Raw genomic sequence first — 23,822 nt, 5'->3', positions numbered from 1 at the left:
ATTCCTATTATTGTAGCCTGTTATTCTTGACAACCACACAAGAAATAGATCAAAAACCACCTTTGTATATTTAGGCTTAATCACGAAATATGCTTTTCTATTTTTTTTATTTTTTAAAATTATTTGACATAAATAATGATGTGGTATTGTTTATGTAACCTTTTTACCATATATTACTTGGTGATTGGATCATGTCATTATTGATCATAGTAAATTAATGGTTGATAAACCGATGTATTACTGAGAAAAAAAAACTTAGTTTAAGTATCAAACTTAACTAAAAAAAATTAAATACTAAAATAAAAAATATATAGTTTAAGGAGTATTTTTATATTAAACCTTTTTCTAACGGTTAGATAATTTTATTTGCAATCCTTTTAACCATTTTTTTTCTCTTTAAACCTTAAGTTTTAAAATTAACATTTTAAATTTTCAGGTTATCTTTTTACCACAATGCTAAGCATTTGAATCATACTTTTAAAACTATTTTTCCTTCATTTTCTAAAAATTATTTTTTGAAAAATAAATAAAGTAGCTCTTAATACTTTAACTAAATCCATGGCACTTACCAACCCAACAAGGTTGAGGTACTCGGAGGATTTTCTTGGTCCATTGGACCAAATATCAATTTATAGGTCCAAAGCTTGTGAGTAACCATTTCAGGGCCTAAAGAAAAGTCATAAAAACCAACCCCTACTTTAAAGTGCAACAATTGGTTGGCAATTTCTTTTAAGATGAACACCAAAACAAAAGAGTGTTCCTGAGTTGATTTAGGTCTCTTCTAATAAGTGTTTATTTTTAGTGTAATTTATTTAATTTTTTATCTTATGTTATAATATTATTATAATATTTAATTTTATTATTATCGTTATTTTTATACTGATCACAAATAAATATAAAAAAATTCTTTCATTTAAACAGGGAGAAGTGGAATGGCATCTTCACTGTTTTTGGATTCACTCAGCAAACATCTCGGCATTAGTATTATATGACATTGACGAGATTGCCAGCCAAAAACATCATTTTCCATGGTTTATTCACCTAACACCACTTCTTTCAATTTAGAATATTAAAATCAATAAATAAAACACACAAAAATTATTATTATTTAGTCCGTTTCAATTTTTTTTTTCACAGATGGAAAACAAATGCAATATAGATATAGTGGCGTCAAGATTATAAAATTTACTATTTAATTGGAAATATTTACATTTGATCATTTTAAAATTCACTATTATTAAATAAAATTATTATATTCTATGCTTATAATATTTTTTAAATTTATCAAAGACATCTTAAATAAAAAGGTAATTAAATTAGTAGTAACCCAATTATTAATAAATTTCTTTTTTAGCTATTTAATTATATAAAAATATGTTAGTTAGTTGGTGACTAAAACAGACAAAATTAAATAGTTGAATGATCATTTTATAATTTTTTATAGTTGAATGATAAATTTTTTTATTAATAATTGGACGACTATTTGTATAGTTTACCTTGCATAAAATTCAATACACTCGAAAGTAATGGTGTAATCCAGTTGAAACTAGGGGTGTGCATAATTCGAGTAAAACCGAAAAAATTCGATTAACCGACCGAAATTCGGTTAATCGGTCGGTTAACCGAAATTTTTGGTCGGGGGTAGGGGTGAGCAAAACTCGATTCGACTCGAAAAAATCGAAAAAAAATTTGAATTTCGAGTTAAATGAATCGAGTTATTCGAGTTAATCGAGTTATTCGAATCAACTCGAATTTTTTTTTTCGAATTTCGAGTTCGAATCGAGTTGAGTTTTCGAATTCGAATAACTCGAATAATTCGAATATCAAACTATAATATTTTACATTTTTACCCTAAACTCCCAAACTTTTTTACTTTTCCCTCAAAACTTTTACTCCTTCTCACTTTCCCCCCAAAACTTTTACTCCCCTCCCCTCCCAACCCCCAATCTACCCAAAATCCATTTCCCACCAAAATTTTACTCTTCCATTTACTCTTTCTCAAAATTTTACTCCCAAAAACCATCAAAACCTTTTATTTTCCCCCAAAATTTTTACTCCCTCCCACTTTTCCCCTAAAATTGTTATTCTCTTCCCATCCCACCTCCCAACTCCCATCTACCCCAAACCCTCCCCCCTCCAATTTTTTTTTAATATTTTTCCTCCAAAATTTTACTCTCCCTATTTACTTTCCCTCAAACTTTTATTCCCCAAAAATTTTTATTTTCCCCCTAAACTTTTACTTCTCACCATTTACTCTCAAATAAAAAATCAAAATTATCCAAAAAAAATCACTAAACATAAATAATAATAATTTTATTTATATATACTATTTATATTATTAAATTAAATTTCACATTTTATATTATTTATATTATTAAATTGTTTAGTCATATTGAATATTTATATTAAAATTGAATTATTAATTATGCCATAAAATATTCGTGTTAAAATTTTATATTGGTATCAATTTCACATTTTATTTTTAAAATAAATTTTATTAAAAAATCATATTTTTATATTTAATATATTTTTTTAATTTCAAAATACATAGTGACAAGAATCTGAAGATAATTGAAATAACTAAGCAAACAAATAAGCTAACCAGTATATAGAAAATTAATAAATAAATTATAAGGTGATGAAAGTTAATAAAAAATTTGATTAAGGTGGACAAATTTTATTACGATGGGTGACAACGGTTACAAGGACCCAAAATTATTTTTTAAAATTTAACTTGAACAAATATATTCGATTCGATTGGATTCGAATTTCATCTCACTCGACTCGATTCGAGAAAACTTCAAATAAAGTTAGGATGATAAAATGAGATTCAAAAACTCGATTAACTCGAAAATTTTTTATTCGATTCGATTCGATTGAATGCTCACCCCTAGTCGGGGGTCGGTTAATTTTTTTATGATTTTCGATTAACGGTTAATTCGGTTCGAAACCGGTCGGCTAACCGAAATTGGTCGGTTAACCGAAAAAATTAATAAATAAAATTATCAAACCCAGCCCAAACCCAATTAAACTAAAACTAAAGTTTACCCAATCCAATCCAATAAAACTAAAACTAAAAGACTATCCAATTTACCAACCCAATTTACTAAAGTCTAAAACCCAATTTACATAAATAATTTATAAATTTTTTAAATTTTAAAAATAAAAAATAAAAAATTTGGGTAATTCGGGTATTTTTCGGTAATTCGGTTAATTCGGGTAATTCGGGTAATTTTTAATCAAAAATAAAAAATACATAATTTTCGGTTAATTCGGTTAACCGACCTTATTAACCGAAAAAATTTCGGTTCGGTTAATTTTTAAAAAAAAATCGGTTCGGTTAACGGTTAAAATTTTTGGAAGGTCGATTAATTCGGTTATAGTAATTTCGGGTCGGTTAACCGAATGAACATCCCTAGTTGAGACGAGCTTGAATACTACTAAGTTCGAGCTCAACTTAAAATTTAAAACTCGATACTCAACTTGAGCTCAACCAAATATTTATTTTTAAGCTTGAGCTTGATTAAGCTCGTTTGCTATTTTTGTACTCAAGCTCATAATTAAACTTTAAAGTTAATAATGTATATAAAATACAAAAAGCTTGATAGACTTAATCAAGGATTATTAAACTTAAATTTTGCTGATAGCTTGAGTTGCCCAAACTCAATTTCATAATTACCCAATCAAAATGAATTTATTTGAAACTCAAATAATTTACGAGCATGATTCCCACCCATGCATTAACCATGACAGCTGAAACAAAAATCTAATTAGTAATTCTTATTTAGTGGTTTAATAATTAAAAGAAAAAATCTAAGATTTTCCTGTGAGCAATTTTGGTTATGTTTGTTTGAAAACCACAGAAGAAACTACTAGTCAATGAGAAGCTGAGTTGCAGAGGAAGTTGAAAGATCGAAACCAAAAGAAAATGGCGCTTCTCCTCACCGCTCAACCTTCTTCTCTCCTCCTATCCAAATCTCTCAAAGTCAAGTCTTTCTTCTCTCAATCCCCTAAACCTACTTCTCTCTCCTTCCCCTTTTCAAGTAAACCCCACAAACCCCTCAGTTTCTCTTCTTTCATTTCCCTTTCCAGCTCACGATCCGACCCTACTCCCGAATCCGAATCCGATTCCGACCCAGAAACCCCTACCCAGATTAACATAACCGATGAATGGGGTGAAAGATCGGAGCTTGGGTCGGATCCCGAACCCACCAAGCTCCCCGATTCTGATCCTCCGAGGAACGAGGACGAGTGGGAGGAACAGTATGTTGAGAAAGGTAACGGTACCCCCGCCGCTGCCCAAGGAGCTGCTGAGCCAGCGACTGCGGATGTGGCGGAGGGTTTTGATGATAGGGTTGCGGATTTGAAGAGGTGTTTGGTGGATTCGGTTTACGGGACGGAGTTGGGGTTTCGAGCGGGGCAGGAGTTAAGGGCTGAGATTTTGGAGTTAGTCAATCAGTTGGAAGCTGTTAACCCGACCCGAGCTCCGATTGAGGCCACTCAGCTTCTTGATGGCAACTGGATTTTGCTGTGAGTGCCTTCTTTATTTAAATATTATTGCTTGATGAAAATTGCTCTTGATTGAGTTGGAAAATGTTTGATTCAGTTGAAACAATGCATTTATTTAGGGCCTGCAATTCTGCATTTTCTGCCCTTGTTAGCATTGACATTAGCTCCATTACATGTTTTAAAGCTTAGAATTGAATGGAACCGTATTGCTAATCCCATGATTGAAAATAATGCTAGTTTATTGAGTAGTACATGTTTTTATCTCATACTTGTTTGATTTTCAGGTATACGGTGTTTTCAGAACTGTTGCCACTACTGGCAGCTGGTGCAACCCCCCTACTGAAAGTTAAAAGCATAAGCCAATCAATTGATACAGCGAGTCTGTCTATTGTGAACTCCACCACATTGTCTGGCCCTTTTGCTGATCTCTCCTTTAGTGCATCAGCTACCTTCGAAGTTAGATCTCCTTCAAGAATACAGGTAAATCCTAAATTAAACCCAATCGCTGTTGTTTAAGCTATATATATATTGATTTAACACTGGCTTCATTGCGAAAAAACTAGAAGCGTGTTATCCAACAAAAGATTGCATCTTACGACACTGTATATATATGGTGTTGGGATCTATGAGCGAGCAAATTGTTAATTGAAATGATTGAGAATGATGGTTGTTGTCGTATTATCGATTTTGGAAATCTTAATGTATTGAAACATTCAGGTTGAATTTAAGGAAGGGATTGTGCAACCTCCAGAAATAAAACCAAGTGTTGATCTTCCTGCAGATATAGATGTTTTTGGTCAAAGAATTAGTTTGTCGCCTGTGCAGCAATCTCTTGGCCCCCTGCAGGATTTAGTCGCAAATATTTCAAGAACCATTTCGGGTCAGCCACCTCTTAAGATTCCCATTCCTGGTAACCGATCAAGTTCCTGGCTTCTGATTACATATCTTGATGAAGATCTTCGGATATCTAGAGGAGATGGTGGTCTTTTTGTGCTTGCTAGACAGGGGAGTCCTCTTCTGGAGCAGTAGCCATACAGTATCTATGAAGGGGATGTACCATATATATTGTCGTTGTCATCCTTTCCACGGAGAGCCAAGGAAATTTTTGCTGTTGATAATTCTTACATGTCAAGTGTAGGATAAAAATAATACTTGTGGGAGACAGACTTCTAAACGTATGCATTTGAAGGAGAAATTGAACAATTTCATTTCCTGATTGCGAGGTGTAAAACTAGAAATACTTGGTCTGTTGATAATGGTATCCAGTGGAATCCTATATGTAAGTTGGGTTTAATATTATATATTGTTTATTAATGTTAGGCAGAACCATTACAATAGCTTGGAGCCATAGCCAATTGCATTTCTGGCTTCAATGTTTGATTTGATTCTTTACATTCTTTGGGTGGGGATATCGTTTCCTTAGCCAGAGATTTTTATTCTCTTTCTGGGGTCTGAGACTCTATGGTATCTGGTAACTATATAGGATCTCAGCAGTACTCTTTTAGAGCTATTTTCATTTGGAGCATTGAATTTTTTTACAATTGGACAATATCGAATTAGTTAAATCAGAAATTGAAGTTTGAATGATGTTCTCTTATGAAACAATAAAAAAAATTGGTGGGTTGACCCGGTTTTTAGATTATTCATTTGTTTCTTTTTATTTAATTCAAAAGTTCAGTTGAGGATAACTTTATATATATTTTGTTTGGTGAATAATAGGGAAAAGTCTGAACAATCAACGTGTCTAGCGCGACTCGAATTTAGGCTACATCTGGAAATTCAAGTTATACTTGAGACGATAAATACTCTTGACCATCAAGTCATCACATGGGATTCAACTTTATATCTTTAGTATCTCTAGTATATACTCTAATAAAATTTAGGGTAAGTTATTAAAATAGTCATTTTTGTTTGTCTCAGATTATATTTTAGTCACTTATATTTGAAATATTATGTTTTAGTCACTTACATTATCGTGTTGTAATATTTTAGTTACTGAGCTGTTAATGGTGTAACGGTAAGCTGATGTGGCACGTTAAATCATCATTTTAAACGAAAATTTTAGGTTAAATTCTACAATTGATTTTTATATTTTTTTTCATTTTGAACAATTTAATTTTTTTCTTTTATATTCTTTTAACTTTCCTTTTTCTTTTCTTATTTTCTTCTGCTTCTCTCTTCTTCATTTATTTTAACGTAGTTTTTCTCTGTTTTCTGTTAGGATCGAGCTGATTAAGCAACAAGTAACAAAAATAGCAGAATAAATTGAGAAATTGAACACACAAATTTAACGTGAAAAAATCCCTCCAAATAGGATAAAAAACCACGGATACAGATAAATTTACTATAATGACAAAAGAACGAAGAGTACAAAAGATAGAGATAAAAAACTAAACTCTGAAAAACCCAAAAACAAATAACGCTCAAAACGTAAACACAAAATTATCTAAATATGTTATGAGTTCTAATCTCTAATGGATGTATTTTATAAAGTTGTAAAATAGCCTGTTTATAGGCTAAATTAGTAGGTCAAATAAATTATACTAATAAATGCTAAATATATTAAATTAATAAATACTAAATCTTCTAGAAAGAAAATATATTTTGTTTAACTTGACTTGCAAGCAATCTCTTAGAATTTGTGTTACACAATTCTAACATTTTCTATTTGTTAAAACTAGTCCACAAGTTCGCCTCACTCGAAAAAAATAAATTGTTCAAAAAAATAAAAGTATAGACTAGTTTTAACAAATGAAAAACATAAAAAAAAAACTACATTAAAAAGAATGGAGAAGAGAGGAAAATAGAGGGAGAAGTAGAAGAGAATGAAAAATAAAAAGAAAATAAAGGAAAGTTAAAAAAATAAAAGAAAAAATTAAATTGCTTAAAACGAAAAAATATGAAAACCGATAATGGCTTAGTAAACTTAACATGTAACACCAATAACAACTTAGTAACTAAAATGTTATAACAAGATAATATAAGTAATTAAAACTTAACATTTCAAATATAAATAGGTAAACAAAAGTGTCTATTTTAATTCATTTTCCTAAAAAATTTTATTAAGATGTATTGGTAGAGAATTCTATTCTAATCTTCTCCCTCAGCTTTTCTTTCAAAGTAATAAAGCATACCGTTAACGCTACTTATCCCAAGGAAAAAATAGATTAAGGCTCAAAGTACAAAATAAAATTACGTCATCCCGTTACTTAAAATATTTGCATTTCAATCGAACTCTATTACTTGTTATATAATTAATCAAATAAATAAAACATCACCAAAACAAATAAATGGATAACGAACGATAGTTTTTCCCTTATTAAATATATTTTTTTATTTTATTTGTTTTTTTCGAAAACGTCAAATAATTTCCTTCCTCTCAATTCTCGCCCTGTTTCTTCATTTACTTCTCAACAGTTTATTTTAAACGGTGCAACAGAACAGAGTTTTAGCTTGTTTCTTTGCTTTTTTCCCATCCCTTTTCTCGAGAAAATAGTGTGTTCGTAACAAGAAGACATACAGAGAAGGAGCAATCATGAGCTTTCAGGATCTGGAAGCTGGACGGTCATTTCCTTCGAGGCAGCAAAACCTCATCAATGGCAAGCAAGACGCCACGCAAGCTGTGGCTTCTGGCATTTTCCAGATCAATACCGCTGTCTCCACCTTCCATCGACTCGTCAACACCCTTGGTACCCCTAAGGACTCGCCCGACCTCCGTGAAAAACTGTCAAGTCTTCCCAATTCAGTCCATTCGCTTACGATTTTAACTGTTCACCTTATTTCAATGCTATCATCATTTGATTTTGGATCAAATTAGACAAAACTGTTGCTTATATTTGTTAATCGCTTTGATTTTAGCTTTTGTATCAAGTCCAATTTAGATGAAATTCTCTAAATTTATAACTTTATATTGTTTCTTGATAGTTAACGTTGGTGTTTTTATGATCACTTAGCGATCTGCCAACATTGTATTGCATATGCAATGATCTTTCGAATTTCTCGAGTGATTTTGATTATATTCTAATCAGGTCATGAGTGGGAGAATATAGCTGACATATTTCTCAATTGGCAGGCACAAAACGAGGCTGCATATTGGACAATTAGTGAAGGACACTTCCACCAAACTTAAACAAGCTAGTGAAACAGATCACCGTGATGAAGTTAGCGTAAGCTTGGATTTTGGTTGATTATAGCTGTGGACCTCTGGTGTTATTCATTCATAATATTTCTTTTGTTCTATTCCAACTCATAGTAACTCATCATGCATTGGTGATTGAATTTATTGATAAAACCACTCAACGCCCCCCTTTCCCCTCAGGAAGTACTTGATGCCCTTTTAATCCTTTGTAATTGTAGGCAAGCAAGAAGATAATAGATGCTAAACTTGCCAAGGATTTTCAAGCAGTTTTGAAAGAGTTTCAGAAGGCTCAACGACTCGCAGCCGAAAGAGAAACTGCATACACTCCTTTTGTTCCCCAGGCAGTTCTTCCTTCAAGGTAGTTTCATGTATAGGACGGTTCATCATTCTTGTGTTAGTGGCATACTTAGAAAATTGAGTTATTAGCAAGATGGTTTTATCAAATCACACATAAAATTATCTATATTGATTACTGAAGTTTCTGCCATTTACTGTTTGCAAGTGCAAAATTTGTTTTGTGTGGATATCCTTAATCATGCTTCTTCCTGTTACATGCAGCAACGGGACCAGTGAGATAGACTTAGGTTCAGATAAAGGTGCTGAACAGAAAGCCCTTCTTGTGGAATCAAGAAGGTAAGTTCTGGTTTACAAATAGATTAGGAAGTTGCCATCTACATGCAAGCTTTGCCTCTCTGTACATTTATATGCATACAAACACCTGTTCAAGGGTGATAATGATCAAAAAGATCTCAAGTGATATTATGTCTTGCTGAATTGTATATTCTAAATACTTATGAGCCATATCCTGCTACTACTATAAGTATTGCTTCTCTGTGATCCATGGATGTTGTTTATCTATTATATTCTTATAACTGATTATCATTTGATATCCAACTACAGCCTTTTTACCGTTCGAGTATTTTTTTTCTTCTTAAAGACAGGAGGTTGTGCTGTTGGATAATGAGATTGCATTTAATGAGGCTATTATTGAAGAAAGAGAACTAGGAATACAAGAAATTCAGCAGAAAATTGGTGAGGTCAACGAGATATTCAAAGATCTTGCAGTGCTAGTTCATGAACAAGGAGCTCTAATTGGTAAAAGCATTTCATCCTTTGCACTGAATTCACTATGCTTGTTCTGAATCGCCTTGAAATGTACCAAAAGCATATCTATAATGCAGATGACATCGGAACACATATCGAAAATTCACAGGCTGCTACTGTACAAGCAAAATCCCATCTTGTAAAAGCTGCAAAGATCCAGAGATCAAGTTCTTCTCTGGTAACATACGATACTCTGATTCTTTATATAAAGCACCATCAAGACACATATATATGCTCTGATTGATGGCACCATCTAAATTGGCTTGTCACAGGCCTGCTTGCTCCTGGTGATATTCGGAATCGTGCTTCTCATCGTGATCGTAGTACTTGCAGCCTGATCAAGAAGAGTAAGTTCAAAGATCTTGTCATTTCTAGTCTTGGTATGTAGTATGTGGTTATCAGTCGCCCATTATGATATTTTGTTGATCTTTGGGTTTGCTGAGGGTGTGTTACAGCTTTATGTGTATTATACTTTACGTCTTGTTGGAATTTACTGTAATACTTGTTGCTGTAATTATTGTTCGGTTTTCCATATCAATATCGGGCCTTATTTTCCATGCCTTTTTTAATCCTTCCTATTGCGACAAGCAACTTCCCAGGCGATCGAATAATAAGGGCAAGTAGCTCTATGTAATATTCCATTGCAAGGTAGTTTGTAATGTCCGGTAAATTTATTTATTTTTATTAAAATTAGTACGTATCAGTATTAATTTGTTTAGATACACTGTTTCAAATTTAGTGATATTTTAAAATATATATTTAATATATGTATATAAATATTTTGACAAATATCAAAATAATATTAAATAAATTTTAAATATAAAATATTTATGTATCTGTAGATGTATAATATTTCGATAAAATTTTTGTTACTTTGTACTATACGGAAGAGATTAGAAATTGTATATATATTATTCATGTATCAATCAGTGCATAATGTTCTAATTAATGCGGCAGAAATTGAGTGGAACAGGTGATATGAATTAAAATTTTAATTGGTATAAAAAAATTAGTTACACTAATTTATTACTAGAAAATTAGGCTCAGATTGAAATCGTTACCAAACCGACTGTATAGATGTATAGTCCAAATCTTATTAAATAATCAATACAAAAAATGTCCAATTTACAATTTATATTTTACACTATTTGAAAGAGAGATTAGCTATTTGGAAGAACTTTAAGGGCTAGTTTGGCAATGCTTTTGAAAAGTGCTTTTGAGAAGTACTTTTGAAATTTTGAGTGTTTGGTGTTGCTGTCAAAAAGTACTTTTGAAAAATAAAATATTTATTTTAGACATGATATTATAAAATAACAAATATGTATTTAAATAATGTTCAAATTAGTTAATATTATGATATTTTAACAAAAATATAAAAAAAATAATTTATTATAACTTATTGTTAATATTTTAATATATAATATTAATTTTAAATATTTTAAGAAAAGTGGGTTCAGATAAAAGAAAAAAGGGGAAAAAATGGGTTCTAACTTCTGAAAAAAAGGGAAAAAAAGAAGACAACAAATAAGGTAAAAAATGTAATATCAACCTCAAAAGCTCTTTTAGCTGAAAAAAGCATTAAAATTTGGCTTTTTCATCTGAGAAAAAGGATTTTTTTTAAGCTGAGAAGGCTTTTACTTTTGACCCCATTCTTTATTGCTTTTTATATAAAAACACTTTTTTCCTTAAAAGCTCATTAAATAATTAATGCCGAATGCAGCCTAAGTTAACACCAAACAGAAAATTACTTATAAGAGGTTAAAAATGTAATTTTCTTATTTTTGAGAAATCAAATTCACCACTGATCCTAAATTATCCGTTTCTATGCCCTAATTTTTTTAAAAAAATAATCAAATTGACTTTCAAAATAGAATCAATCTTTTGTTTTTTTTTTCCTCTAAATGTACTCGTATGTTTTTTAAAATTAAATAAAAGTACAGTTGGAATAATTTTAAGTTGTTTTCTGAGTTAGATTATCTCAAGGCAAATTTAACTTTAAAAATGGAAGATTGATTATGACTTGTCATGTGCATTATCGAGAATGTTTTTGAAAGATTGTAAAACTTTATAAATTATAATCATGGTTAAACAAGAAATTATAATTTTATTCACATGCAATAACCACTTAATAATAAAGCTCGATGTATGTTTAAATCTTAAGCCTTAAATTAATTGAACTACTTCTAAAATCTATATATATTTTTGACTATTTGGTACCTACGCCAACGGAAATTTGGGATCTGAATATGGGAAAAGAAATAAAGGGGGATCTGAAATAAAAATAGATAAACCGGAGATCAGTTCATGGGATTTGAACCCGACGTGAATCGAACACGCAACCTTCTGATCTGGAGTCAGACGCGCTACCATTGCGCCACGGATCCCCGTTATTTTACTTTCTTTAAGAAACCTTTAATAATGAATAAAACATGGGTATATTAGTTAATGACAGGACTCAGCCAAATAACGATTAAAACGAATGTGAAGGGAATCATTTAAATTCTTTATATATAAAAAAAAAAAAAAACAAAGGCATTTATATAACGAGAATAGGATGGGATTCCCACATAACAGCAGGAAAGAAGTAGCGCCAACCATTTGATTAAATGTCATTACAACTAAGCTCAAACACACCCCCAAGATATGAGGCAACAAAAGAAGCAAAATATTGTAGATTCAATGAACCACAACCCATTTAAAAGCATCATTTGAATTTCAATACAAATGTGCTAATTTGAATAGATAAGATAAAATACTCAGTCTCAGCCAGCATTTATCTGTAAAAGGAAGCAAACTCTGAAACGGAAATAAACTTTTTAGATTCCCTCAATTTTCACCTTCATTACCTCTTTTGAAACCCACCTTTCCTTTTGTAGAGCATATCATGTTCACTACGTTAATGCACACACACATTCAACATGCATAATAGATGCTATTGTGATTGCCTCATCTATAAAGATAAAATTAGGTCAATATGCATGTACATGCATGAAGCTGTAAAATCTTTTAACAAATATACAGAACTGGAACCCAAGCAACTGGAACGGGCTGAATTTGTCTCATTCAATGGCCATAACGGCAGCCAAAAGGATTACAGGAGACAAAATAAATACAGGTATGCAAAAAAACAGAGCAACTCTATATAAGGTCAAGCTACTGGCATGCAGGCAAAACGAAAACAATGTTTCACGTATTCCTAGCCAACACTTGGTGCCGTAACCAACTCATTAAAGTATATAGCTGTAAAGCTTTAATCATGACAAGTAATGGTGGAAGCATAAACTGTTAAAAAGGCATTATGATTCAAAACAAGTGCAAAAGGTTTGGATCTAATAACCGTCAAAATTTGTCGGTTATGGCAGCAATAGAAGTTGGTGGAAATAGTACCATAAAAGCAGGATGCAAGTACAGGACAAATGAAAAACCGTTACATAAAAAACAGCAAGCCTTTGTATAAGATTTACGTTTCAATAGATTCCAAGGTCCTCACAGCATGCATATGCAACAAAGGTATCATGAACCCTTATTCGATGCCAGTAGCTAAAAAGATCATTGCAACCATAAAATCAAAAACTTCCCACCTAATTCTCAATCAATCATAAAAACTAATCTGCAATTAATAAAACATTTGGATATCAACACATCACTTGGCATTCAATTTCAAAATGTATTCCATTATAGAAGAATTAAAAAGAAACAAAACTGATATTTTCGCTCCATTTAAAGCACCAATAGCTTTCTTTCGAAATGTAGTATGCAATCTGGATGCACATTCTAAAGGTGATCCTTATGGGGAAAAAAAGAGGTGGACCCTGTCTAAAACAGATTACAATCTCTGATATTCAACAACCACATTATAGACCAATTACCCGTAAAACCTAGAAGAGAATGTGAACTAACGATTACCAGCAAATCGTAGAGGTGAATATGAACTAATTCCCCAAGCTGGCAACCTATGCACCTAAACTAAAAAGGGGTACCATAGCATCATCCTTATAAACATTTTTGGTAGGATTTAGTGAGGAACTACCGATAACTTCAAAGAACAAAACCATCTGGAGCCATACCTATCAATTCTTCAAATCTAAATCCGATCAAGCATTTAAAGAAGCACAACGATTTAATCAATGCACATAAAAAGCAAGAAGACAAGAAATGAGTCTATGATTGACAAAAAGCAAGAAAATCAAAATGAAACTATCATTGGAAATATGGAAAAATCCACTGATTAAAACTTGTCAAGGTGAAAACTATAACAGTTGCTAAGCAAAAGAACACTTGAAAGCCTCAAAGTACAACTTAAATTTCCCTAAAACGTCGAAGTATTTTGAGAAGTACCTATCTCCAAAGCAACGGCGGACAGAATATACATGATTAACACTGAAACACCATGTAATTTTTGTCAAGAGGCTACAACTAATCTCAAAGTACCCAACCTACTTATTGTCACCCCCTGTATGAACCAATGCCTAACAATGGAATAGTGTGCAACTTACTTTGCCTCCATTAGCCAGCACCAGGGTTCCAATCCTTGTACAATTGCAACGACCCTCCAAAACAACCAGCTATGAAAACAAATCAAGCTACAACTTTCTCATCAAATTTCCCTACAATTTTTAGTCAGACTTGAATCGAGTTCTCCTTCTCTTCCCCGTCGCTACAGCCGGAATTGGTCACAGTTTTCCTCACTTCTTCCTCGCAGTTAAGAAGCTGCCTTCCATCAGTGCCTGCCATTTTCTTCTGGCTACATTCTTCAAGCAAACCCTTTTCCCTTTCTTTCAGAATCATTATATCGCAAAAGAAAGCAGTTAAAACTGTTTCATACCCTGGCATTTTTGCATAGCCCGGAAAATAGTTAATGTCAATGATAAGATAACGATTTCCGAACCGGGTATCTCTTATCACATCAAAGTTAAACAAATTCAATTTCATCGCCTTCCTCAAACCCTTTGCAATATCTGTCATGAAAATCTGTGGTGGCAATTCGGTATCCTCCAAATTCATCATCTTATAATACGTATCATCGCTTTTCTCGTGAGTGGGCAAATTGGAAACTTGAGAAAACCGTAAAGAACCTTCCAAGCTCTTCAATTTTTCTTCCGAAACATCCGGTAATGACTTCCTTTTAACACATTGCACATATTCCCCAGCCACGTAAACCTTGAAAATAACCCCTCCATGGTTAACAAACTCCTGCAATACAATAGGGGGCTTGAGCTTGTTCAACCCGTCGCGGTTAAAAACCAGAGTCATTTTGTGAGATTTGGCGCTTCCATCAGCCACCAAGGGCTTCGCAATCACTGGAAACTTAAGCAACTCCCACGCTTGGTTATCGAATAGGGTTTCTTGGTCGTAAATCACAATCTGTTTAGGGATCCCAAATGTTTCGCTTTGATTCTCGATCTTCAGTTCGGACACCACCTGCAGCATCGAAATCCTGTTGTGGAGCCGCTCAATCGCGTCGGGAGAATCGACGATTACGGCATTAGGGTTTCGAGAACGGAAATCCGCGAGCTGGATCTTCCAATCCTCACCGTACAACTTGTGGAGTACGCAATCGAACGGCCCTTGATCGACCAAAGAACGCTCCCTATCGATCTTAACCAGATCCACTCCTCGTGATTTCGCCAGGTTCACCAAAGATTCTCGAATGAAACTGTTCTCTTTCTTCGGCAAAAGCGCGTAACCAATCGTGAATCTCCTCTTCTCTCCCGCCATTTCTCTGATCTGTTCCCCCAAACCCTTCAATTTCTATCTTCCAAAACAAAATTCTCTCTCCTTCTACTCGTTTTCTTCACCGTTTAAAAAGCTCGATTCATAACACGAAACACTCGTTTCTTCGCATTTTAGATTTCCGAGGAACCAAACAAAACGAGATACACTGCTGATGAACTCATCAAAAGACTCAATTTCTTGGAAACTTTTATGGTGGGTTTTCCTTTTTATATATAAATTTTAATAAATTCTGGAAATTTTTATTTTTTTTCCTTGTAAGCCTTGGAAAATCGAAATTAAAAATGAAAGGGGTAAGATAAGACCGTAATGGGGAGTTTTTTTTTTTTAATGTAAGAGAGTGAAAGAAAAATTAACGAAAATGTGATGTGATGAAGGGAGGTAATATTTATAACTCCGACGAGACTAGGGTTAGAAGATGATGATAGAGTAACCCAGGGTGACTATGCAAGTGAAACACGTGGCGTGTTTTTATGATGATATGCTGATTCGCGCCGCACAATTAACAGAATGCGTGGACGGATAATGGACGGTAGGTATTTTAGCTTAGGTCAATATGACAGCTGATTGATGATGGTCAACGTTTGATTGAAATGATGTGGGAGAGACTTTTCTTTTTCCTTTTAGAGAAGAGAAGTTTCATCAAAAATAAAAAGAGAGTTTGATTTTGTAACTCGTTTTTTATTTTAATAGAATCTTTTTCCCATTATACAAAATTTCAACATAAAACCCTTTTTTACGAAATAGTAAGTTTACAATTGAAGTCAAATAAAACTTGAAGGGTTATATTATATAACACGTGAATATATCAAGAAATAAGCTACAGATACATTATAAATAACCCATTAATCCACTTCAATCGTCAACAGAATTGTGAACTGGTGTCCCAATGTTCGCATCAACTGCTAGCCATACATGCAGTTATGAATTTCCATTGGTTTGAGAAATAAGCTATCGAAGGCTCAAAACACGCATAATAAGAGGCTTAGTATAAGCTTCACGATCAGCGGGTGAATTTTAAATTTAAATTTTGGGGTTTAATTAAAATTTTCAATAATTTAATAAGATTTTTTCAAAATCAAATGCATGATCTAATTAAAAATTTTAAGAATTTTTTTAAAGAAAAGAAGGGCTTAATTAAAATTTTCAATAAATTTCAAGGGAAATATAAAATTTTCTACAATTTTTTGGGGGGTGTTGTAGAGGGAAAATGAAGAGAAATGAAGCATAGGGTAATGAATGACAGGTCGCTAGCACGAAGGCCAGTACTACCACTGACAACGCAAAAGGAGAGAAAAATGTGAGAAATGGCTAAGGATTGCAAAGACAACCCAATAAGCCACCAACCATAAAACCATTTGACATGGTAAAATAAATAAATAAACCATACATCAAGGTGGTCTTCAAACAAAGTGAGGCTCCGGCCCGCGAAAATCAGACTCTAGGGGGAGGGAGGGAAATCTTTTCATTCTTTTTCGGGCTGGCCATTTTGATTCTTAAACTCATAAATAAGAGAATAATACGCTTTAAACTCATATCTTGTTACATTAGTAACAATTTTCATACCAGCAAAGTTAAAACTAAATCGACTACATTACTAGGTAAAGAAAATCAACTTTGAAACTTTATGTTGAGTAACACATGCATTTTAAGCAAACTTTTATCTTGAAAATTAATTAACAAAATTAACGTAAGAAATTGATGTTAAATTAAATGATTCAAAACATAAATTATTCTAATTCAGTAACTGAATTTATAATTAAATAAAAAAGTGTACTACTAATTTAACAAATAAGTATGTCTTGCACCCCTTCTTTCTATATTTAAAGTAACAAATTTGGTATATAATTTTAATGTTTAATTTAATATATAAATTTTTTTGTCATAATTTGATATTTAAATTTGATTTCAAAATTTTATTTTGTATCTTGAGTGCTCATGTTCTCCTGCACAGGCCATAATAACAATACCAACAGAATTAAGACTTAATCGAATAATTTTTTAACAATATATATATTTGGCATATTTAATATGGTATGCTTAATGTTATTCGATGACCTTTTTTTTCCCCACATTTCATGTATGAGTCTTTTTATAATTGAAGCAACCCTAAACATTGTATTTGATTTAATTAAAAATAATAATGTATTTAAAACCATAAAAATTAAAAACATGTCTCTAATTTTAAATTTTGAACAATATGTTGAAACGAAAATAAAAATGTTTGAAATTTGGTAAAGCCTTCCACTTCTTTCTCTGAATGAGGCCCAACTAGAGCTGGATATATGTGGACTTCGAAAGTCTTAAAACGTATAAAGAAAGCTTTTTTCTGTTTTTTCCCTTCTCTGGGTTATTTACATAAAACATCCCCAAATTTAATCCAAATTTTAAATTAACCGCAAACTGTGACACGTTGTAATTAAATTTCAAATTATTAGAATTATTTCAATTAACGTAGTTACCAGCATGAGGTTAAATGTGAAATTAGATTTAATACGGAGCATATATCTCTTCAAGAACATGTCTTACATTCAATACCTCATTCTCTTTAGCTTCAAATATTTTGGATCTTTATTTATTACTTTTCATTAGTTTTTGCTTGCAGTTGAATTATGCTATTTTTCATTTGGCTTCTTCTCATTTTTCAAGCTGTTTAGCCGTTAATATACCTCGAACAACTTGAACTGAATCTGATCCATTGCCCTTACCATTCCCCTATTATTTAGTATTAGATTTGGGCTTTTTGAGTTGTTTCTCTTTGTGTTAAAATTATTTTTACTCCTGTTGTTCTGAAAATCTTTGAGCTGAAATTTTATATACAAATCTGTAACGGTGAAAAAAACATGCCCAATACGAAAAAAATTCATAAAATGATTTGCGAGTTGAATTTGGTGCTAAATTACCTATTTCTCACTTGACTTGTTCTCATGTTTCAAGTTGCTTAGTAGCTGAGATAGAATTTTCACTTGCCTCAAACAACTTTAACTCGACCTTATTCACTACCCTTACCATTCGGTATCAATATATAAAGAAATAAATGAAATTTTAGAATCCAAATCTATTATAAACAAAGTTTTAAAAAATAAAGGGTTAAATGCCGCTTAGATTGTAAATTAGTTTCTAAACTTCAAAATAATCTATAAGTTATTAAAGTATCAATGTTGTAATAATGAAGTCTTTTTTGTTAGTTTAGTTGTTAAATTTTAGTTCATATTTAATGCGGAGGATACTTGAAACAAATTTTTTAAAAAAAGACATTATCAAATAAAGTTAGGATGATTAAATTTTTTAATACATTAGATTCAAATCAAAGTTTTTAAAATTGGATCGATAATTGAACCAATTTGACTGGTTTATTTGTTTCGATTGAATAAATTATGAAAATTATTTTTAAAATAGAGAACACCAATTCAATTGGTCCAACCTCTTATTTTAGTTCAATATCCCAATTAGTCCCCGGTCCAATCGATCTGATTTTGAAAGTAGTGATTCAAACTATCAAAGTGATAGCTAAAACACATGTTTAATTTCTGATTAACATGTTGTAAATATATTCCACGTTAGAGAGTTAAGTTACATTTTGAGGACTCAATTACAAATATTTCAAAATTTGAGACCAATTCAAAATATAACCATAATTTGAGAGTGTTGAGTGAAATTAACCCTTAGACGCACACCTTCCCCACACTTCAAATCACGTGAGACGCGATGCCGTGGGCCTGGATTTGGTTGACGCAAGGCAATCTGATCACATCTCTATCCACACACGTTTTTAATCATTCTCTTTCTTTTTCTTCACTCAAAAAGCTTTTTACTTTTTAGACCCTTTTTTTGTTTTAAAAAATGACGTGTCAAAATCTCAGCTTTTTATAAATAAATTCAATTATAGAACACAAATACGAAACGACGACAAGTTGACAACAAGGTTGTACTATGTTCTAAAAAAAAAAATGACGACCGACGACGCTGTTTCTTTCTTTCTTTATTAATTTCTACATTTATTTTTACTGGTAATTTGTTTCTTTTTTCTGGTATCTTTTTTTCTCTTTCTTTGAGTTTGAGATAATAAAGAAGAATTTGAGAGAGGGAAGGGAAGAGGAGGTGTCCCAAATGACAAATTAATTTTCAAATTCCAATTCACCACATAAAAGGAAAAGAAAATTATTGGGGGAAAGCACAAAACTGAAAACAGATAAGAGAAGGGAAGGGAATTATGGAAGGCAGAGAAGAGATTAAGGGATCAAAACCCAGTTTTCCTTTAAGCTTTTGGGAGGTGACGATGGCTTTTACGGTGGTGATGGGTTTTGTTTTGGGGCTTGGGGGAGTTTATTTAACCATGCCCGCTTCTGATTATAGCTTCCTTAAATTACCCAGAAGCCTTGAAGATCTTCATATCCTCAGGTTCGTTTGGCCTTTTGCTATTAATTTGGTTTTTTAGAAAAAAAAAAGAGATTGAATTGGTTACTTTAATGTGTTTTATTGGTGATTGAGAATGTATAACAAAATTAGCTGTGTTTTTGTATTTTTTTTCTGGGAAATATTTTGTTTTGGTGGGTAATGCTTTCTTTGAGATTTCATGCAATTCTTTTATGTTTTATTTTCTCTGTAATTTAACAAGTTATGGGATCCATCTGGTTTTCAAGCAATTGGAGCCTTTTTAGTTTCGTTTTTTCTTATAATGAATTTGGGCAACAAATGAATGAATTTTGGACTGGACTGCAATGTACTTCAGCTCATAAGGATCAATGGTGCAGAGAATAGAACTAAGAATACCATAGAATAATGTGGGGCAATATTTATTGGTTAATGCTAAGTTTGATTCGATTATGTGAGATGGTTTAGATATTTGCTTTAAAGAGATAGTTGGTGAGAAAATGCATTTGGTTAAAGAGGGTATACAATGAAATGAACTATCATGTTCTGATCATTTGAGCTCTCCAGGTTCACAATTAAAGCATTTTTCTTCTCGTTGGCTTATCCTAATCCCTGTGTTATCAGTCTTTTGTGATGTCGTTTGTGTTGCTTTGATATGCATTGATTGTTTTCGTACAATGTATCATTGTAGAGATCACCTTGAAATCTACACAAGTGACTACACCCTACAAGTCTTGGTGGGGTATTGTGCAGTCTACATTTTCATGCAAACTTTCATGATTCCGGGAACTGTTTTCATGTCATTGCTCGCCGGAGCATTGTTTGGAGTCTTGAAAGGTGTAGCTCTCGTTGTGATCACTGCCACTGCCGGAGCTTCTTCATGCTATTTCCTGTCGAAATTAGTTGGACGCCCCCTTGTCATTTCCCTTTGGCCTGACAAGCTGAGCTTCTTCCAAGCTCAGGTGATTTCAACTCCTTGTTCAGTAAGTTGTCTTTTTCCTACATCGAGCTAAAAAGTATAATAAGCTTTATCGGCTTCGTGCTTGCAGGTGGCTCAAAGAAGAGAAAGCCTGTTGAACTATATGCTTTTCTTGAGGCTTACTCCAACTTTGCCGAACACATTCATTAATGTTGCTTCACCTATTGTTGATGTGCCTTACCATATTTTCTTCATGGCAACTTTCATTGGACTTATTCCTGCTGCTTTCTTAACTGTCAGGGTATTTTACTTTGGCTTCCATGTGAAATTTGCATGTTAAGCTGTTAGACTGACATGGCAGAGCACATCCCTTGAATACATTCTTGATACTTAAATAACGTGTGGTTGCATGTTTCTTCTGCATGCAGGCAGGAATAGCTCTCGGAGAATTGCAATCGGTAGGGGATCTTTACGACTTCAACTCAATTGCCACTCTTTTCCTTATAGGGGTTGTCTCTGTCACGCCTACGCTAATGAGCAAGCCCAAATTATAGCATCCTAGCACCTGAGCTTGTGTATAGGCTAGCATCAAATAAATGCAATGTGCTGCTGCTGCTTCTTGGGTTAACGGAATCCGCATCCAATACCAAACATGGTGATTGGATAAGGTTTTACTGTGTCAATCATCAAATTCTTTGCCATGCATTGTATTATTTGCTCTAACCATTCCCAGGTTAAGTCTGTATAGGAAGATGGATATAAGAAAAGTTGGGGGGAAGTTGTTATCTGTTTCAATTTCTAAAATTCATTGTCAGTAATAATACTACTCTTCAGTGTCTGTACAGATTGTATATCCATTTTTAGAAGCTTATCATTATCAGTGGACATCTTGTCAAATGTTTGTACAAATTTACCACGGGGAACAAGGTTCACAATGCTAAAATTTACTCAATCTGTTAATTGAGGTAATTCACCTTAAGAAACAAGAATTTATTAGGACACAAGGGTTGTTACTAAATAATTGTCGAAGGCAAGATATGGCTTTCAAAAGAAGAGGCTAGAATTAAGCATGTGTCACAAATCTAAGCTTTTAGATGGTCTATATCCAAGACTCACCATATTTATAGTTCCAACATATCATAGTCATCAGAGGAAATTAAGGGCAAATATAACATGATTCAGCCATAAGATCCAAATCCTTCTCATAAGGACTCGTTCAATAACCCCACATTTTTACCATTTGCCAAGCATCACCTTTCCAAATTAAGGTTACCAATCGCTTGTTCATACTCCTATAACAAAGAAAAATTGAAAAAAAGAAAAGAAAAAAAGGATTACTGATCTCATCTCCTAGAAAAGAAAAGTTAACACAGTCTAGCCAATGGTATATGCTACCATTTTTATTCAATGTCAACATATTCTTCTAATGTTGCTCATCCACCCTCTACATCATCAGCCTACAATCCCCCAGTGCCTGTAATCATAACAGTAATTTTCCTCCTTTCATTCTTATCTGGTTTCTTCACAGTACACTTTTTAAAGTGTCTCCTTGAATATATTGCAAGTAATAGGAACATTGAGGCTAACACTGCTGCAGATGTTGTGGTTGCTGCTGCCCCAGAAGATACAGCAAATAAAAGCAATGGCCTTGATCCTGAACTAGTACAAGCTTTCCCAACGTTCTATTATTCGACCGTCAAAGAGTTTCGTCGCGAAAAGTACGGCCTAGAATGTGCTATTTGTTTGGGGGAGTTCGTAGATGAAGATACGCTTCGACTTTTGACGATTTGTTGCCATGTTTTCCACAAAGAATGTGTCGATCTTTGGCTTGAATCGAATAAAACATGCCCGGTTTGTCGTGGCGAGCTAGACGTGCCTAGGAAATCGTTAGAGAAATCTCCTGTGCTGCTTCAGAGTAATTCCATGCATCAAATTGGGGCAAATCAAAGTCCTCTACAAAATGCTGTTTGCATTGAGATTAAAGAAGATAACAAGGAGAAAGCTGATGAAGCACAAAGCTCTTCAACCACAAAAGAACATCACAAGAAACGTGAAGGAGTGGAAAGATTTTTTAGGTCAAATTCCACAGGCCACTCCATATTTAGAACTAGAGAAGAAGATGACAAATATACTCTAAGATTGCTTGACCATGTCAAAATAAAAATTTTAAGGGGACATAAAGCTGCAATAAGTTGTATATCATTTAGAGATTTTACAAGCCCCTTGAATTCCAAAAATGCAGCTTCAGGTGAAACATCAGAGTCACTTCAAGGTGACTTAGATAAAGTATAAGTTGATGTAGGCTCCTTTCTTCAATTATCTTAGGATATTCTAAATAGAATTTGAACTCATGCCTTCCTATTACAATAAACTCAGGGGAAAAAAATTAAACGAATTCATTGTGAACTTTCATCTATTTAATTTTTTTATCACTAGATTATATGTGGATGGGTATGGTATATGTAGTTTTGTCGTTTCAGAGGTGTGTAAATATTTGAACATAAGAACAATAGTTGAGAGGAAAGCCAATTACATTGTGAAAGGATTTTATTACATTCCAGTTAAACGTTTCACTAAGCATTGCAGACATCATTGTAACTATACATACCATCACCAAAGAGTCACATGGATTAGCCTGCAATATGGCTGACGAATCGGACCATCAGTCTTCTTCACCAGATAAGGCGACAGCTCCCTTCCCTGTGTTTCTTTGTCTCTTGTGTTTCTCTCTTTTATGGCCATTTCATCTAATTACAGTGATCATGAAAGTGCTCAAAAGAACTCTAATGGCTCTTGGTTTTTTTGAACCTAAGCCTAAGCTGTTAATTAAAAGTCTACTCCACTGATTCTCACATATGTTCCTTTATTTGTATGATCACTGGCAAGTCAAATGATGATCTTCCAATTGTATATGCTGCAGAGAATGGGTTGTCAAGCACATGTTAAGCTTTCCTTGTAAAACAGTAGTGTACGAGAATCTAGGGCCCGTGAGCCAGTCTTTTTTTTTCCCTGCTAAATACAACATAGATTTGAATGTGCACAGTA

General features: G+C 33.0%; 5 protein-coding genes and 1 non-coding gene across 7 annotated transcripts; 4 read left to right on the top strand and 2 right to left on the bottom strand.

Moving 5' to 3' along the window:
• The first annotated feature begins 3,644 nt into the window (after positions 1-3,644).
• LOC107890605 (plastid lipid-associated protein 3, chloroplastic) lies at positions 3,645-5,808 on the top strand. The gene is made up of 3 exons (XM_016815116.2): positions 3,645-4,530; positions 4,794-4,989; positions 5,227-5,808. The coding sequence occupies exons 1-3, from the start codon at positions 3,929-3,931 to the stop codon at positions 5,536-5,538; spliced, it is 1,110 nt and encodes a 369-aa protein (XP_016670605.1). The 5' UTR covers positions 3,645-3,928; the 3' UTR covers positions 5,539-5,808.
• A 2,093-nt stretch (positions 5,809-7,901) lies between these two features.
• Positions 7,902-10,289, top strand: LOC107890606 (syntaxin-22). The gene is made up of 7 exons (XM_016815118.2): positions 7,902-8,235; positions 8,582-8,675; positions 8,866-9,005; positions 9,206-9,280; positions 9,585-9,742; positions 9,829-9,929; positions 10,024-10,289. Exons 1-7 carry the CDS (start codon positions 8,045-8,047, stop codon positions 10,087-10,089), a joined length of 825 nt encoding a protein of 274 aa, XP_016670607.1. The 5' UTR covers positions 7,902-8,044; the 3' UTR covers positions 10,090-10,289.
• A 1,774-nt stretch (positions 10,290-12,063) lies between these two features.
• On the bottom strand, positions 12,064-12,135 carry TRNAW-CCA (transfer RNA tryptophan (anticodon CCA)). The gene has a single exon. It is a non-coding gene; the product is annotated as a tRNA-Trp (tRNA).
• A 1,798-nt stretch (positions 12,136-13,933) lies between these two features.
• Positions 13,934-15,842, bottom strand: LOC107890607 (inositol-tetrakisphosphate 1-kinase 1). Its single transcript, XM_016815119.2, has one exon. It carries the CDS (start codon positions 15,467-15,469, stop codon positions 14,372-14,374), a length of 1,098 nt encoding a protein of 365 aa, XP_016670608.2. The 5' UTR covers positions 15,470-15,842; the 3' UTR covers positions 13,934-14,371.
• A 3,545-nt stretch (positions 15,843-19,387) lies between these two features.
• Positions 19,388-21,674, top strand: LOC107890609 (uncharacterized membrane protein At4g09580). 2 transcript variants are annotated; one of them, XM_016815121.2, is made up of 4 exons: positions 19,388-19,885; positions 20,550-20,820; positions 20,908-21,078; positions 21,206-21,674. In XM_016815121.2, the coding sequence occupies exons 1-4, from the start codon at positions 19,698-19,700 to the stop codon at positions 21,329-21,331; spliced, it is 756 nt and encodes a 251-aa protein (XP_016670610.2). In that variant the 5' UTR covers positions 19,388-19,697; the 3' UTR covers positions 21,332-21,674. The 2 variants fall into 2 exon arrangements, with proteins under 2 accessions (XP_016670610.2, XP_040957155.1); XM_041101221.1 differs by lacking the exon at positions 20,908-21,078 and having other exon boundaries at positions 20,550-20,841.
• A 510-nt stretch (positions 21,675-22,184) lies between these two features.
• LOC107892447 (RING-H2 finger protein ATL29) lies at positions 22,185-23,069 on the top strand. The gene has a single exon (XM_041100251.1). The coding sequence runs from the start codon at positions 22,185-22,187 to the stop codon at positions 23,067-23,069; it is 885 nt and encodes a 294-aa protein (XP_040956185.1).
• The last annotated feature ends 753 nt before the right edge of the window (positions 23,070-23,822 follow it).

This window comes from Gossypium hirsutum, chromosome D09 (genome assembly GCF_007990345.1).
Source record: "Gossypium hirsutum isolate 1008001.06 chromosome D09, Gossypium_hirsutum_v2.1, whole genome shotgun sequence".
Lineage (NCBI taxonomy): Eukaryota > Viridiplantae > Streptophyta > Magnoliopsida > Malvales > Malvaceae > Gossypium > Gossypium hirsutum.
This window is presented reverse-complemented; position numbering and strand designations above follow the sequence as displayed.